Consider the following 17,597-nt stretch of genomic DNA (forward strand, 5'->3'; position numbering starts at 1 on the left):
AGCACAGAAAGTAAAGATAATTAAAATCTGAGAATTGAGAAAAAAAACTTGTTTCTTCTGTTCTTGAAGTTGGATAAGGTCCTGTGTATGGAAGCATAGAGTGGCAGTCTCAAAAAGTGATTGGTACTTAAAATGAAAAGATACGAGTAAGATTTTTGAATGCAAGCCCTCTGACCAAACTATGTGAAGTTTAGGTAGCTTTAGATAGTAATATCATAATGGAGAACCGGTTTCAAGAGAGAAGGAAAGCAAGAACTAACGTTTATTGACAGTCTACGAGGTGTCAGGAACTTTACAAAAATTATCTTGTTTAATCATCAGTATACCATGAGTAGGCATTCTCTTTCTCCAATTTACAGATGAAGAAAGCCAAGTTCCAGAGTGACAAAGTGACTTTCTTAAAGTCCCAAATACCACAGAGCTGGTATTTGAATCTAGGTCTGACTGACTCCAAAAATCATTTTTCTGCTATTCCATGATGATACTCCTTTAGCAAAAGTATTTCTTCCTGCCTCATACTTAAATTCTCTGTTGTAGCTATTTGGATGACGACTGTGCAGTATTGTTATTTTCTCTCTTTCCAGTTGTAGTAATAAATAGTTTTGGTAGAATCAGATACATCAGTGTGCCACACTTTTGATGCCTGCTATGTAAGGGAGACCTAAGCTATAATAAGATTTTTCTCTTTATTTTTAAGAATATAAATTAAAATATATGAATGTATTTTCCTACTATTTATTAATTTTTGTTTTGTGTTCCCCCAGAACTTTATGAAATCTTTCTCTCGAGAGCAAAAGAACGATGGAAAAGCTTTAGTGAAACAAGTTCAGAGAATGATACAGAAGGTGTGATTTTTTTTTTTTTTTTTAATACAAATTTCTGGGTGAAAATCCAGTCACTGAAGATACCAGTGTGATTTTTACCATGTGTCAGGAACTGTAGTAATTGCTTTACATACATTATCTTCTTTAATGTTAATAGCCCTTTAAGTAGGTGGTTATCCTGAATGGTATAAAAGGAAACTGAGGCTCAAAGTAGTTAATTTGTAAGCAGTGAATCTGTGATGTAAACCCAGGTTTTTGGACCTTGGAGCTCAGGATTTATTCACAGCAGTAAGACTAATGGGGTGAAGTATTTTTAAGCTAACTCTTAACTTAAAGATAGATGGTCTTCAGGGTGCCTAGGTGACTCAGTGGGTTAGGTGTCCAACTTCAGCTCAGGTCATGCAATCATTGTTCATGGGTTTGAGCCCCACGTCAGGCACTGTGCTGACAGCTTGGAGCCTGGAGCCTGCTTCAGTTTCTCCCTCCCTCCATCTCTCAAAAATAAACATTAAAAAATTAAAAAGATAGATGATCTTCATTCCTCACTTGTGACTTCCTGTCTCCTCACTCACTTTCACTCACTACCTAATTAATACATTATTTATAATTATTGTGCCATAGCCTTCGTTCATTTAACTTACAGACTTCATCTTTCCTTCCACTCTCATCAGTTTTTTTTCTAGTCATTTTGGAGAAAACAGGAGCACTTTTTTCCTGTTAACGTTGTATATTAAATATAGGTAAGTTTAGTCAGCCATCTCTTCTCCTTGAATAATAGGGTGCTATTTGTCTGCCAGTCACTTTTCTTTCTATATTTGTTTTACTTCATAGAAAGCAAACACTTTTCTTTTGCCAGTAAAACTCTAAAAATGAGCATGGTTTAGAATAGAGAAATGGTATACATTACAGAGTGGTTTCCTGTGAGTATGTAAACAACTTTGTTAAATTCCTTGAGTACTATTTTAGAGGAATGAAAGAAGGGTGGGGAAAATTGACTAAAGAAGGTTAGAAAACTTGATTTTGAGAAAAGTTCACGTAAGTATTGTTCGAGACCTATTAGCTATGTCAGCTATTTGTGGGAAACTAGAAGTGCAAGAAAGGACAAGATGTTAGCGGCTTTATATTGGCATAGCCTTAGCTGTTTATAATTCTTTTTGAATTTATTTTTATGAAATATTGAAAATATAAGAATTAAAATTATAAGCATTTACTTTTGAGACATTTTGTCATGAGTAAGTGGTGAAAGTTGCACTTTCGTAGAAATTAATTGCATGTAAGTGAAGAATTGTTCCAGTAAGGAACAGTGTTCTGTTTAAATTACTGATTTCTCATCTCCTGTGCGTTTATAATTTACAGTTGCCATTTAACTTTTTTGGCCATTGTTTTTCAAATATTACTTCTGCCACATTGTTTCTCTCCTTTTTGGACTCCAATTATGTGTATGTTAGACCACTTCACAGTGCCCTACAAGTCTCATACACTTAAAAAAAAATTTTTTTTAATGTTCATTTATTTTTGAGAGACTGAGAGAGAGTGTGAGCCGGGGAGGGGCAGAGAGAGAGAGAAAGGGAGACACAAATTTGAAGCAGGCTCCAGGCTGTGAGCTGTCAGCACAGAGCCCAACATGGCGCTTGAACCCACAACTGTGAGATCATGACCTGAGCTGAACTCGGATGCTCAACCGACTGAACCACCCAGGAGCCCCAAGTCTTGTACACTTAAAAAAACATTGTTTTCCTTCTGTGCCTCAGTTTAGATGATTTTTATTCCTATAATCAGTTTCACCAATCCCCTCTTTTCCTATATCCAGTCTATTAGATCTGTCCAATGAGTCTTTAATTTCAGATATTATATTCTGTAATTCTAGAATGTCTACCGGATTCTTTTCGTAGATTCTATTTCTCTGCGGCAATTCTTCATCTTTCCATCCCATACATTTCCCCCCATCTTATTCTCTCTTTTCTTGAACATGTAACAGTCAATATTTTTGTTTATTCATTCCATTACTGGGTCATCTTCATGTCTGCTTTTATTGGCTGCTTTCCCCTTGATTACAAGTCATATTTTTCTGCTTATTTGCATATCTTAAATTTTCTAATTATATGTAAATCACTGAATAAAGAATAATATAGAAACTGAAGTGGATGTTTCCCCTGCAGAGGAAGCATGCTCTTTTCTGTCAGGGAGTTGGGTTATTACTTCAGTTCAGTCAGCAACTGAGCTAGGTTGGGACAAGGTTGAAGCTTTAGATATACTTAGTTCATTGTGGGATTTAAATATCTGGGTAGGAAGAACTGTCTGTTTTTATTAGAGGCTCCTCCCTCCCCTGAGACACTCTCCCTTGTGATTCTATGTATCACATCAGTGTTATTTGGTTATGAAGAGGTCTAAGGGTTTCTCTTTTCCCAAGGTTTCTCTTTTCCCAAGCAGAGTACCTTTGTGTATGGCAAACTCAGTCCTGAGCTCATGCCCAGACTTGGCATATGCCTCTAGGAAGAAAAATGGCTATGTAGGAAAGCCTCTTTTCTTTCTGGAATTTAAATCCTCCCTGTGTCTACAGTTTTCATATGCCTTTTTAAAAAAAAACTTGGGATATTTGAAGCTTACTTGTTTTTTTCCCCAGTTGTTATCGTGGGAGTGATAGTCTGTCCTTACCTTGTATAAAAACCGGAAGTAGAAATCCTTCATATAGCTTTCTGATAAGTATGTAAATATTTTCTTCATAAAAGAAACCCTTAAGTTTTAGTAAAAGCTATGTGGCATTTCTTTAAATTTCTTGATTATGAAGCTTTTAACTTTCCTTAAGTAACATCTGTGCTATATGATTATTCTGTGTGTACAAGATTGAACTGGGTATATAGTCAAGTAATCATTTTAATTTTATCTACCTTGCAAATGCAGGTGTATCTGTTGCTGATCGGGAGGCCAGTCTGGAATTAATTAAGTTGGACATATCCCGTACATTTCCATCCCTTTACATCTTCCAGAAGGTGAGTGTTTCTAACCAGTTATAACTAGGTTTTTTTTTGTTTTTTGTTTTTTAAGTAGGCTTCATGCCCAGTGTGGAGCCCAGCATGAGGCTTGAACTCACAACCCTGAAATCAAGACCTGAGCCAAGACCAAGAGTCAGTCACTTAGCCAACTGAGCCACCCAGACAGCCCTGTAACTACTTAAAAAAAATTTTTTAATCCAACAGAACAAATTCTCAAATGCATAGCTATTATTTTTTTAAAGGCAAACTATAAAAGATGGAGACCTTTATATAGAAAGTGTGAAACTAGTGGGAAAATTCTAAAGGAATTTCTGTTATTTTATTCCACTAACTGAATGCATTGCCGTTAGCATAGCCCATGATACCTTTATTCATTAAGGTGCATTTCTTTGTTTTACTTTTTATTCTGTAAGGTATTTGAATTTTAACATTTTGCTTATTAGTCAGTTGTTAACATGTAAAGAACTTTTGCCCAAACCTTAGTTTTCCAGAATTACTATTGAAATGGGAAAAAAAAATGGCTTATAAAAATCATTTTGTGCAGAGGCTTATGAGTTGCTTGTGAGAAACGTACTTTGTGAGAAATGATTACATTTTGTGTGGACTGTATATTTCACACATGGAATTCCTCTATCTATAGATTGATAAAATGAGATAAAAATTTTTACCTTTAAGATTAAAATTACTGATAAACATAACTTGCTGTAGCTTGATGGGTTTCTTTTGCTGAAATTATATTGTATGAAATGGAACAATCTGTTTTCATCATAATCTTGTACCAAATCTAGCAATCTTTAAAATGATAACTTGTATCTGTCAAGTGAGTTTATTTGGTTTTTTCAGGATTAAATATTTTTTATTCTTTAGAGAAAATATCTTGGCAGAGTGTATTTAGAATGTTTCTGATAATGATACAATATACTAACTAAAACTAGTCATTTAGGAAGTCTTTAAAAAGTTAATTATTTGAGAATTAACTTAGAGACTATTATTTGTACAGTTTGACATTTCATTTTTCTCTCTTAAGGGTGGTCCATATCATGATGTCTTACATAGTATCTTAGGGGCATATACGTGTTACAGACCTGATGTTGGTTATGTAAGTATTTGTTTCAGTCTGGTTTTTGAATATAAACATTTTATCTTCTCAAAGTATCTTACATTGCACTAGTTCCCAAATGTCTGTATTCTCTATGTCTTATTTTTCTTCGGCCTACCAACTTACCTAGAGAGGAATCTTCCCAGGGGTTTATGAGACTGCCCACCAGATTTCTGGAAGAACTGCTGGGATTTCATTATTCAATTTGTAAACTTTTATTTATTGCCACTGCTGTTGGTATGGTGCTTTATCCCCTTCTTCCAGTGCCTGTGCCTCTAGAGATAAACCTCTTCTATTATGCCAGGTTGAGGGAAGGATAGGCATCTGTCCATACAGGATAGAGGAAGGAGACTTGGGCCTTTTATAAACTGGTTGAATCCTAGTTTTAGCCTTACCTCCCAATTTCAGAGGGACCTGATAACTTCAGTTTCTGAGCCTTCCAGATGTGTGGCTGAATTGGCTTGCTGCTTATTCCTCCTCTGCTTCCTCCTCTGCAGTTATTTTAGTTTCAGCATTCATCATTTCAGCATTTAACTAATTTAACATTTAGTTAAAATTTCTAAAATGCTGTTGACATTTTTATTTACTGTTTATATTATTTTCCATTCTCTTTGTCCTTCTAGGCTAATATTTTTTTTCTTTACCGTCATTTTAGTTGGATTTGGGAGGGAACAAAGAAAAATGTGAGTGTTCAATTTGCCGTGTTTAACTAGAAGTCATAAAACCTCATCTGCTCACCTCTGTCTTAAAATAGGAGAGTTTCAGAGAATAGGATTGTTGTCTGGTACAACTTAACTTACTCTGTTTTGTTACATGTTCATTTGTACGTTTGTTTATTCATTCACTCAACAAATATTTGTGTGCTCATTGCTATATGCCAGGCATTGTTCTAGGCACTTTAGATACCTCAGTGAACAAAATAAAGATTCCCCTTCTGACACTTAGGGTTTAGGAGGAGGAGACAAACAACAAACAAATAAATCATGTTATATTAAAAGGTAATAAGTGCTACAGGAAAAGTAAAAAGTATGGTATATAAAGGGGGAAAGTGCTAGGTTTGAGAATGGGACAGGTTTTGTATTAAAGAAGATTGTCAAGTAGTCCTTATGGAGAAAGTAAATTTGGACGAGGAGTCTAAACTCTCTTGTTTGGGGTGCCTGGGTGACTCAGTTGGTTAAGCATCTGATTCTTGATCCTCAGCTCAGGTCTTGATCTTAGGGTGGTGAGTTCAAGCCCTGCACTGGGCTCCGTGCTGTACATGAAGCCTATTTAAAAGTGAAATGAAATAAAGACTGTCTTGCTCATGTCTTATGTCATAGAATTATAAAAACATTATGTAATGTTCACATCTTTTAAAGATTTTATTTTTAAGTAACCTCTACACACCCAATGTGGGGCCTTGAACTCACAACCCTGAGATCAAGAGTCACATGTCTTCCAACCGAGCCAGCTAGGTGCCCTGGTTATAGCTTACTTCTGAGTAGAATAAAACTCTTGAGTCTTGATTATCACCTGTCTGTAGGTCCTCTGATATAAGCTTTGCATTTTGAAGCAAGGAAGTAGGGAGCTATTAATTTGTCTGGACTGTAACTGCTGTGAACTGGGCTTGCATTATGGTGGGGCTCTAAGGTCAGTAGATCATAAAGGTGGAAGTGAGGAGACTACATTTTCCAATATCTCAGGAGGAGTCAGAAACTGTAGACCAGGACTCCGGTATTACTATAAGAACTTTGCAAGGTGTGTATCTTCCCCGCATTTATTTTCATTATAGTTTTCTGTTTGTCTATAGTGATTATCAGCAAAACAAAAACAAGAAAGATCTGTGTGCACGTGTGCAAGGGCAATAAAGAATAGGGAATATAAATAGTTGACTTCCTCCCATGACCCAGCCAAGCTTAAGGGAAGGAAGAAAGATTTCAAGTAACAAAGTGGTTCAGTTACACAGGTATTTCAACTGGTAGTTTTACTTCTTTTTCTTTCTTGTTTTTTTTCTTTGTTTTTTTTTTTAAGTAACCTCTATGCCCAATGTGGGGCTTGAACTCACAACCCCAAGATCAAGAGTTGCATGCTGTTTCAACTGAGCCAGCCAGGCACCCCTAAAGTTTTACTTCTTAAGCTGCGTGGTCTATCCATAAGGGTTTTTGTTTGTTAAATTTTTATTTTGAATAACTTCAAACAGAAAAGTTTCACTAGCCCCATCCCAGCGCCACTTCCAGGATCCAGTCAGAGTTGGATGTGGCATTTAGTTGTCCTGTTGCCTTAGTGTCCTTTCATCTGGAACAGTTTTTTAGCCTTTTCTGTCTGTCATGACTGTAACACTTTTGAAGACTCAAGCCTGATTTTATAATGACCCTTTTTTGATTCTTTTGCAGTAGTTTCCTGATCATTTCCTCATGGTTAGATTTAGGTTATACATTTTTCATAGAAATACTATGTAAATGGTGTGCTTATTTTAGTGCATCACATCACAAGTTGATAAATCATACAGAATATTCAAAAATTGGACTTTGAAGATACTGTAGAAATAACTTTATTTTTATTTCCTTTTCATATATACGAAATAGTGATATATGATAAATCTGAGCTTTAAATAGCTCTGTGATACACATCAAATAAAAATTCTAAGAAAGTGTTGTCAATGTTAAAGTGGCATTTTTCTTTTTTGGTGTGATGTAAAATAATGTTTTTTAAACAGCATCTTAGATTCAATTAAATATATTTTTAATTCCTTCTATTGGCTACTCTTCTATTACAGATGGTTAACAATTTTAATATAAAAATATATTTTTATATTAGAAATATAATTGTGGGCGCCTGGGTGGCTCAGTTGGTTGAGCGTCCGACTCTTGGGTTTGGCTCAGGTCATGATCTCGAGGTTTCATGAGTTCAAGCCCCGCATGACCCCCTGCTTGGGATTCTCTCTCTGTTCCTCCCCAACTCACACTGTCTCTCTCTCTCAAAATAAATAAACTTAAAAAAATTTTTTTAGGGGCGCCTGGGTGGCTCAGTCGGTTAAGCGGCTGACTTTGGCTCAGGTCATGATCTCACGGTCCGTGAGTTCGAGCCCCGTGTCGGGCTCTGCGCTGACAGCTCAGAGCCTGGAGCCTGTTTCAGATTCTGTGTCTCCCTCTCTCTGACCCTCCCCCCATTCATGCTCTGTTTCTCTCTGTCTCAAAAATAAATAAACGTAAAAAAAAATTTTTTTTTAAATTTTTTTAAAAGAATATAATTGTAAACAAACAGACATGGTCTTGTCTCTGTACTGTAGTAGTTTCCTATTATTGCCATAACAAATTGCCACAAACTTAGTGGCTTTAAACAATATAGATTTATTATCTGGAAGCTCTGGAGATTAGAAGTCTGAAAGTCAAGGTATTGGCAGGGCTGTTATCTTTCTGGAGGCTCTAGGGAAGAACTCACTTCCTTGCCTACTCTGGCTTCTGGAAACTGCCTGCATTCCTTGGCTCTTGACCCTGCACCTCCATCTTCAAAGCTAGTAGTATCGTATCCTCAAGTTTCTCTCTCTCTGATTCTCCTACTTCCCTTTTTTATTTATAAGGATCCTCATGATGATTACATTGGGCACACCCATCAATACACTTACATTGTGATCTCACTATCACAAAATCCTTAATTTAATCACATCTGCAAAGTCCCTTTTGCCATGTAAGAAATCATTTTCACAGGTTCCAGCGTTGAGGATATAGATCCCGTCCTAGGCACGTTATTCTGCCTACCACAGGCTCTGTCCTCATGGAATTAATACTCTAGAAAATCAAATAGGGAATTTCTGTAGATTTTGCCAAAAGTAATCAGAAGAAGCCAGGGAAGTAGGAGGAGAACAAAAAAATACTGGATCACAGAACCAAACGGAATTCTAGGAGCATAGAAAAGTGCCCATTGGGGTTTATAAGTACTGGTTATCCTGGCAAGAAGTTTCAAGATTGTATAGTAATGGAGTGGGAATCCAGACTGAGGTGTGCTAAAAACTTCAAAGAGAGCTGAGAAAGTAGAAATAGTGATTGTAGGCAAACCTTTCAAAACATTTGGTTGGGAAAAAGAGACCATGGTTTCTTTGCAAATATCCTTAGTGGTCTTTTTATGTAAGTCTATTACACAAGTCTTTACCAGAAGTAAAGTGGATGATGAATTTTTTTTTTTTTAGTAAAAGAATGAGGTTTGTTTTTGTTTTTGGTTTTTTAAAATATTTATTTTTGAAGGAGAGAGAGAGAGTGCGAGCAGAGGAGGGGCAGAGAGAGAAGGAGACACGGAATCTGAAACAGGCCCCAGGCTCTGAGCTGTCAGCACAGAGCCCAATGTGGGGCTCGAACCCATGAATCGTGAGATCATGACCTGAGCCAAAGTCAGATGCTTAACCAACTGAGCCACCCATGTGCCCCAAAGAATGAGTATTTTTATAGCAGCAGTTCCATATCACTTATTTGCTAAAAAATTCATAATAGTTCCCCATAACTCACAAGCAAGCATCTATATAGATGAGCTTTTTACTCAATGCCTTTCACTGTTTGTAAATACATCATACTTAAGTTCTCTCATTATAATATCTGATGGAAAAAAGTCTCTTCAACAAATGGTGTTGGGAAAATTGGACAGCAACATGCAGAAGAATGAAACTGGACCACTTTCTTATACCATACACAAATAAATTAAAAATGGATGAAAGATCTAAATGTAAGACAGGAAACCATCAAAATCCCAGAGGAGAATACGGGCAGCAACCTCTTTGACTTCAGCCAGAGCATCTCCTTACTAGACATATCTCCAGAGGCAAGGGAAATAAAAGCAAACATATGCACTATTGGGACTTCAACATTAAAAGCTTCTGCACAGCTCAGGAAACAATCAACAAAACTAAAGTGCAACTTATGGAATGGGAGAAGATATTTACAAATGATATATCTGATAAAGGGTTAGATTCCAAAAGCTATAAAGAGCTTAACAACTCAACACCCAAAAAACAAATAACCGGTTAAGAAATGGGCAGAAGACATGAACAGACACTTTTCCAAAGAAGACATCCAGATGGCCAACAGACACATGAAAAGATGCTCAGCATCACGGAAATACACATCAAAACCATGAGATACCACCTCACATGTGTCAGAATGGCTAAAATTAACAACACAAGAAACAACAGGTGTTGGCAAGAATGTGGAGAAAGGGGAACCCTTTTGTACTGTCGGTGGGAATGCAAACTGGAGAACAGTATGGAGATCACTAAAGAAAACTAAAAATAGAACTACCCTACATTCTAGCAATTGCACTATTAGGTATTTACCCAAAAGATATAAAAATACAGATTTGAAGAGGTACATGCACTCTAATGTTTATAGCAACATTATCAACAATAGCTGAACTATGGAGAGAACCCAAATGTCCATTGACTGATGAACAGGTAAGGAAGGTGGTATGTGTGTACTACACCACGCTATATACCACCTTCTTTATATATGTGTATACACACATACACATACATACATACATACATACATACATACATACACAATGGAATATTACTCAGCCATCAAAAATAATGAAATCTTGCCATTTGCAATGACGTAATGGAGCTAGAATGTATTATGCTAGTAAAATAAGTCCAAGAAAGACAAATACCATATGGTTTCACTTATGTGGAATTCAAGAAACAAAACAGATGAACATATGGGAAGGTGAGGGAAAAGAGGAGAGAGGAAAACAAACCACAAGAGACTCTTAAAGATGGAGAACAAACTATAAGTTGATGGATGGAGGTGGGTGGGAGACAGGCTAGATAGGTGATAGGTATTAAGGAGGGCACTGGTTCTGATGAGCACTGGGTGTTGTATTAAGTGATTAATCACTGAATTCTCCGGAAACCATTATTGCACTGTATGTTAACTAAAATTTAAATATAAAGTTAAGAAAAAAAGTTCTCTCATTATAATAAATCGTGTGCTTCAGCTGGGCTGGTCCTACACCTCTTTACTCCTATTTCTTTTCTGCCACTGGAATAGTTTTTTCGTATTTCTTCATCCTACTTTCCAGGAACCCAGCCTCACTGTCCAACCTCCCACAACCTCTTCTGTCTTAGAATTTCAGCAGCAGTTCTCATACATTTCTTTTATTCTTAGTTCCTGACTTTCTACCTCAGACAGATGTGCTATAACAATGAAAGCAATCACCTGATTTTCACTATACTCTACTTCGAAAGACTTCAGACTTAGAGAAAATGAAAGTGAGACGATACATGGAGATAGACTTTTGTAACACGTAAAGGCCAATACTTTATTCTTTTTTTCAAGAAATTTTCCTAATTCTTTTTATTTTATTTTTGTTGTTTTGAGAGAGAGGGTGGAAGTGAAAGAGGGGCATGGCAGAAAGAGACAGTCCCATGAGGGAGAGAGAGACACACACATACACACAAGTAGGGCTCACCTAAAGTGGGGCTTGTGTTCACCCAAAGTGAGGCTTGTGCATACCTGAAGCAGAGCTGGAACTCACCCTATGTGGGACTCAAGGTCATGAACCTGGAGATTGAGCCCTGAGCTGAAGTCAGATGCTTAACCGACTGAGCTACCCAGGCATCCCATTCCCTAATTTTTTTTTAAGCCATAACACATGAACAAGAAATGTAAAATTAGGGAGATTTCATAATTACTAGCAGGTTCTCTGTATTTACTTTCATTGGCAAATAATCCTCGTGGTCTAGTGGTTAGGATCCGGCGCTCTCATTGGCAAATAAAAAGAAATCTTGATTAATTCTACTTTAATCATTTTATAATTTTTTAAGAATACTGTAAGATAAACTACATAGAATTATTATTGTAAGCATATTTTGATTAATTTCTTTTCTCTTTGAAGGTCCAAGGGATGTCCTTCATAGCAGCAGTTCTCATTCTCAATTTGGAAGAGGCAGATGCCTTCATTGCGTTTGCAAATCTCCTCAATAAGCCATGCCAGTTGGCCTTTTTTCGTGTGGATCACAGCATGGTATGAACATTTGGAATGAATTGTATTTTCCTTTAATTGTTGGTTTCTATAGTCTGAATGCTCTTTTGGAGGGAAAAACAGTAATTGGAAGACTAAAATAAGTTTTTCATTGAATTACGGTTTTGCGAATGCTTGATGAAAAGACTCGGAAAGAGGTGCTAAGCAAGACTTTTTGTTAATTTGTTATTAGGGATTTAATTTCTTTACTTCTAGAGTATACTCTAGTATACTCTTTAATAACTTTATTGATATTTCTATCTTTAGATGTTGAAATATTTTGCAACGTTTGAAGTATTTTTTGAAGAAAATCTCTCCAAACTATTTCTTCATTTTAAATCTTACAGTCTTACACCAGACATATACTTGATAGACTGGTAAGTCATAACATACATAAAATATAATTAAAAATAAAAAACCAAGTAGGGGCACCTGGGTGGCCCAGTCAGTTAAATGTCCGACTTCGGCTCAGGTCATGATCTCATAGTTTGTGGGTTTAAGCCCCACATCAGGCTCTGTGCTGACAGCTCAGAGCCTGGAGCCTGCTTCAGATTCTATGTCTCCCTCTTTCTCTCTGCCCCTCCCTTGCTTGTGCGCGCGCTCTCTCAAAAATAAAATACTTAAAAAAAAAAAACTTTTTGTGTAATTCAGGAACTAAAGTAAATCTCATGTACAGGATTATACATCTGAAAACTTCTTCCATTACAAATAGAGAAATTCACATTTTTGTGGGGAAGCATTTGATTAAGAACATGGACTCTGGGCTGAAATCAGAATCCCTCAGTTTGTATTTTAGTCTCTTATATAGAAAATGAGAATAATAATATCTGTATCTTAAGTTGGTATGAGGGTGTTTTACATGGATTATCTCATTCAATGCCTAGTACATACTACATATACTCTCAGAAAGAGAGCCATTTCTTTATTCTTCACACACAAGAGCTTGTGATAGTTACGATAGTGGGGGTTTTTTTTGAAGGCTTTATCCAGCTTTTTGACAGAAGAGTGGAGCCTTATTTAGGTGCTAATGCCTTTTTTTCAACTTTCCAATTTCAACACTTCCTTGCCAAGGACTCTGGTGAGCCCGTTGATTACAGAACGGAGGGGTGGTGAATTTTGCCAAAGGGATGGTGCAGTTATCTTAAGATAGGTTGTTAAGAGTATGTATGAAACATTCAACCCTTAAATTCTAATCACCAAATTCAGTGGATTTCATGTAAATGATCCTAAGTTTTAATATAGAAAAATAATTAATGGCTTTGATCAAATATGCTGTCTTACCAGTTGTTTGGGGCTTCTTTTATTTAAGATTTTTTTTAAACTTATTTTTTGGTGTGTTCTCATCCATTCCCACTAGGAACATTAGAGTTCCTCTGGGAAGGACCCAAGATAATGGGGGAGAAGAAAGGTTTTATATCATGAGACCCAGAGGACCAAGATCAATACTAAGAGGGGGAAGGGGGGAAAAATACTCAATTTTCAGGCCTGAGGAGTGTCAACAGGAGACAAACCAGGATCACAATTAATAATAGGGAGCAGGATGGAACCAATAATGAGTGAGTACTGTGTACTAGAAACTTCCTAGACAGTGGTAGTGCCATTCTCTCTCTCATTTTTGAGCAATGAATTACTATTCTCTGTACTACCAAGGGCATGCTTTTTGTTGTGCAATTAAATATGTGTTTATAATGTAAGAAATAGACATGGGTTTTTGTTTCACTGCCTCTGTTGAACTTACTACATACAAATCCCACAATCGATTATGCAAGAGAAAAGAGGAATAAATAAGTGGCAGTGCTAAATAGGGTGGGAGCCTTTAGTTCTCTTCCTCAGGTTTCATCGGCACTACCTCAAATAAACACAATCTTTGTAAAAAAAAAAAAATGTGCATTTTGTGGGTGCCTGGCTGGCTCAGTATGTAGAGCATACGACTCTTGATCTTGGGGTTGTAAGTTTGAGCCCCATGTTGGTTGTAGAGATTAGTTAAAAATAAAATCTTAAAAAAAAAATGTGTGCTTTGCCAAGGCAGCTTAAAGAAAAGTTCTCTAGCACCTACTCTCCTATTTCCCCAACCAGAATGCCGCCCCGAAGCACCACTGGATAAAGAATTACATGATCAGACATTGTCAGAAAGGATGGGAAAAACCGTTTTGGTGATTCTGTTGGGAGCGTATACATGCTCCAAAAGAAGTAGTAAGTAAAGTTTGGTAAAGGGAAAAACAAAAACCCAGTAGATAGATGTCTGTGGTAGGAGAAGAGAGACAAGTCAGACATTATGATTTTTAGGTTAATAGATACTTGGGTTCCTCATACAATAGTAAGTAACTTTTTTGAGCATTTCTTATGTGCCAGGCACTGTTCTAAATACTTTACATTTATTCCTTTAATTTTCAAAACAATCCTGAGAGGTAGGTAATCTATCATTCTGTGTTTACTAATGAGGAAACTGAGGCACAGCAAGGGTGGATATCTTGCTCAAGGTAACACTACTAATGTCAAACTCAGATATTGTGGTTTCAGAGACCATATCCTTAACTACTAGGTGATTTTGTCACTCTAATATGTGTTAAGCCATATCTCTGTGGAAGGTTGTAAATTCACATAATTTCGTTATTTGTTACTTTCCCACTGCTCAAGTTTTTGAAAGAAGGAGTTATATCTTATTTGCCTTTTTATCCCTAATTAAGCACTGTTGTTTTTATATAGAGATGTTTAATGAGTTAATGGATAAATGAATGAAAAATTTCAATGACTATTTCCCCCCTAATTTTAGGATCTTCACACTGTATAGCAAATCACTCCCACTTGATCTGGCCTGTAGAGTCTGGGATGTATTTTGCAGAGATGGGGAGGAATTTTTATTTAGGACTGGATTAGGAATCCTCCGATTATATGAAGATATTCTCCTACAAATGGACTTTATTCATATAGCACAGTTCCTAACTAAATTGCCAGAAGATATCACATCAGAAAAGCTGTTCAACTGTATTGCAGCCATTCAGATGCAGAATAGCACCAAAAAATGGACTCAGGTAGAGTGACCTCTTCCTACTTCTTCTAATAGATATGTTAAAACAATCAGTTGACTTCATGTAAAAAAAAGTTACTTATTTCTCAAATGTTAGTACTTAATTAAAAATCAATTAAAAACTGATTTTTGACTTTGAAAGAGCAAGAGTTTAAAACATATTACTCCTCTTTCACCTATCCAAACCTATATTATTTTTATGTAAGTCCAGTAATGTTTTGCATTTAGTGAACTACAATCTACAGTGGTCCCATTTGCCAGAGCAATTCTGTAATTACTTTGGTATCTCAAGTAGACAACAACTGTATTAAACACCTACTGCGTGCTAAGAGTTTGCAATAGAAAGTATATAATGTATGATTTGTAGCTTTTTAGATGCTTTTAGTCTTGTTAGGGAAGCAAACATTGGCAGTCTAAGTTAAGTGACATATAAGATAGCATTATCACTTGCTCCTTGAATGATACGGTAGGCATCATAAGCTCACAGTTTTATTACTTATGAAAATGAAATCTAAGAATACTGGTCCAAAAAAAAAAGGGAATATCGGTCAAGAAAATGTTCTGTTACCAAATAGTAATTTCATAATATTTGGCAAGTGATAAAAAACTGGAATGTATATACCATAAAATTGGGTTGAAACAAACAAGAGGATTTGAGAATGGCAGTCTTCCAGTGGACAGAGTTAAATATACTAAAGCCTTTTCGCATTAATAAGCTATAGTTATTTAAATATCTTAATCTGTGTGGTAGCTAATTTTGAGGATTAATCTTTCCTTTATATAATTTTCAGGTCTTTGCCTCTGTAATGAAGGATATTAAAGAAGGAGACAAGAATAATAGTCCTGCTTTGAAAAGCTAATCTTCAAAATTAAGACTAAATGTAATGTAAAAGATGTTTTTTGATAAAAGTTTTTTGTTTCCTATGTAAAAAACATGGAAGAAAATGTTGGAGAAATCTAAACGAATCAAGACATGGGAAAGTGCTGATTTTGAATTCCATGACTGAAGTTAATGAAATGAGTAACTGATTGACAGTATTAATAAAAAAGTATTTTGTAGAGAGCCCTTTTACAAAGGAAAAAGTTTAAATGGCTAGTTCATACTCCATAATTTGGAGTGAACGGTTTAATGCAATAAACTTTTTTAACAGCTTTGGAGAATATTCAAATTTTTACATCTTTTCTTTCTTAACAGTTACCATAAAAGCACTTTGGAGGTCAGAGCAGATTGTTAAATACTACTTTAACTTCCAAAATACTATTTGAAATAAACACCTTAGTACAAACATTGTCTCCAGTTCTGACCTTTTGAAGATATTAGAGACCAAGAGTAAGCAACTTTGATTGTAAATTATTTAAGTCATTGAAGTCATTACCTTCACTCACAGGTTGGGGGAAGTTTGGGTTTTCTGGGAACTGGAAATACTGGTGGGAGCTTGTTTCACATTCAATTAGATGTTTTCCACAGTATCATGTCTGTCTGTTTCTGAAGGGAAATTGTTTCTTAGGGAATTCGTGTCACTCAGAATTTTAGCCTTTCTGTTTCTAGTGTAAGAAATTGTTCTATTACTAGAATTATTAAATTCATCTAGTAATTTAAGAAAGCTAACTGGTAGAAGGAAAGTTCTTTGCACTTTAGTGGACTGAAGACTTGATTTTGGAAGTAAGTCCATAAATATAAATGAGATTTTTCACTGGTAAGAGTAAAACATATGAATTCTGAGAGTTCTTAAATAGCATGCTACTTGGCAAGATGTTAAACTTCTTAGTTGAAATTCCTTCACTGTCTGTAGAAACAAAATTTAATTCCGTTTTAAATTTGAAATCTTAATATGTAGCCAAGTCTATGACTTGTAAAACACTGTGCATAATTTTCTAATCAATGGAAATAAGAGTAAAAGAAAAAGATAAAATTAACTTTTTTCTAACAAGTCTAACTTTGATGGTATAGTGGATAAAGAAATTATTAATTGTTGGTAAATTCATATGAAATTTATTATATTATGTTTAATCCTTGAACCTAAATCACTTGAGTATTATAAGTGATATCTGTATAACATGCTCTTTTGTTAATAATTAGATGTACAGTGTGCTTTTATGTTGCAGTTTGGTTTAAAACAAATCTTAAGCATACTATTTCTGGTAGCAGTATGTAGTCTTCAAACTAACAAGCCTGAGAACCTTGTTAGTTCAGTGACTGCCTCTTTAGGAGTATGGGACCAGATGGTGTCCATATATTTTTACCCCATGGGTCATTCTAGCCTAGGGACCACTAGTGGAACCCTCAGAAGTTAACTCCTATCTTCGGAGCTTACTTAGTGAAAACTAGTAGTGTAATAATATTGAGGGAGTATCCAGGGTCTTAATAGGTTTTAGAATGACATTTTAACTCTGGTAACTACTTCCTTGGTATTGGTGGTCCTGGTAACAGGGAATGTAACCGCTGGCAGTAATATCATTGAAGTTATACAACCTGCCTAAATTTAATCTTACTTTTGTGTATTTGTTTCCTGAGTTGACCTAAATTACTGTATTACTTTTTCTCATTTTTATTATTGTACAGTTTCTTTACCTTTCAAATATAAATGTGTATATAAAATGTAAATACAAGGAATTCACTAAAACCACTATTAGTAATTACTGTGTAAATAAAACTTGTAAGCAGA

The 17,597-nt window shown here is 35.7% G+C and overlaps 1 protein-coding gene across 6 annotated transcripts in view; it reads left to right on the forward strand.

The window, feature by feature from the left end:
• The window catches only part of TBC1D12 (TBC1 domain family member 12), a 99,890-nt gene extending 82,293 nt beyond the window's left edge, over positions 1-17,597 (forward strand). For 5 of the 6 annotated variants that reach the window (XM_042908009.1, XM_042908012.1, XM_042908011.1 and 2 more), the window contains 7 exons: positions 765-845; positions 3,726-3,814; positions 4,845-4,916; positions 11,778-11,906; positions 12,171-12,280; positions 14,677-14,935; positions 15,723-17,597. In XM_042908009.1, the coding sequence (XP_042763943.1) occupies positions 765-845; positions 3,726-3,814; positions 4,845-4,916; positions 11,778-11,906; positions 12,171-12,280; positions 14,677-14,935; positions 15,723-15,791 (809 nt within the window). In that variant the 3' untranslated portion in view covers positions 15,792-17,597. Of the gene's footprint in view, positions 1-764; positions 846-3,725; positions 3,815-4,844; positions 4,917-11,777; positions 11,907-12,170; positions 12,281-13,979; positions 14,097-14,676; positions 14,936-15,722 lie in introns of those variants that run through there. The other variant, XR_006194396.1, reaches the window with a different exon arrangement.

Source organism: Panthera leo, chromosome D2 (assembly GCF_018350215.1).
Source record: "Panthera leo isolate Ple1 chromosome D2, P.leo_Ple1_pat1.1, whole genome shotgun sequence".
NCBI lineage: Eukaryota > Metazoa > Chordata > Mammalia > Carnivora > Felidae > Panthera > Panthera leo.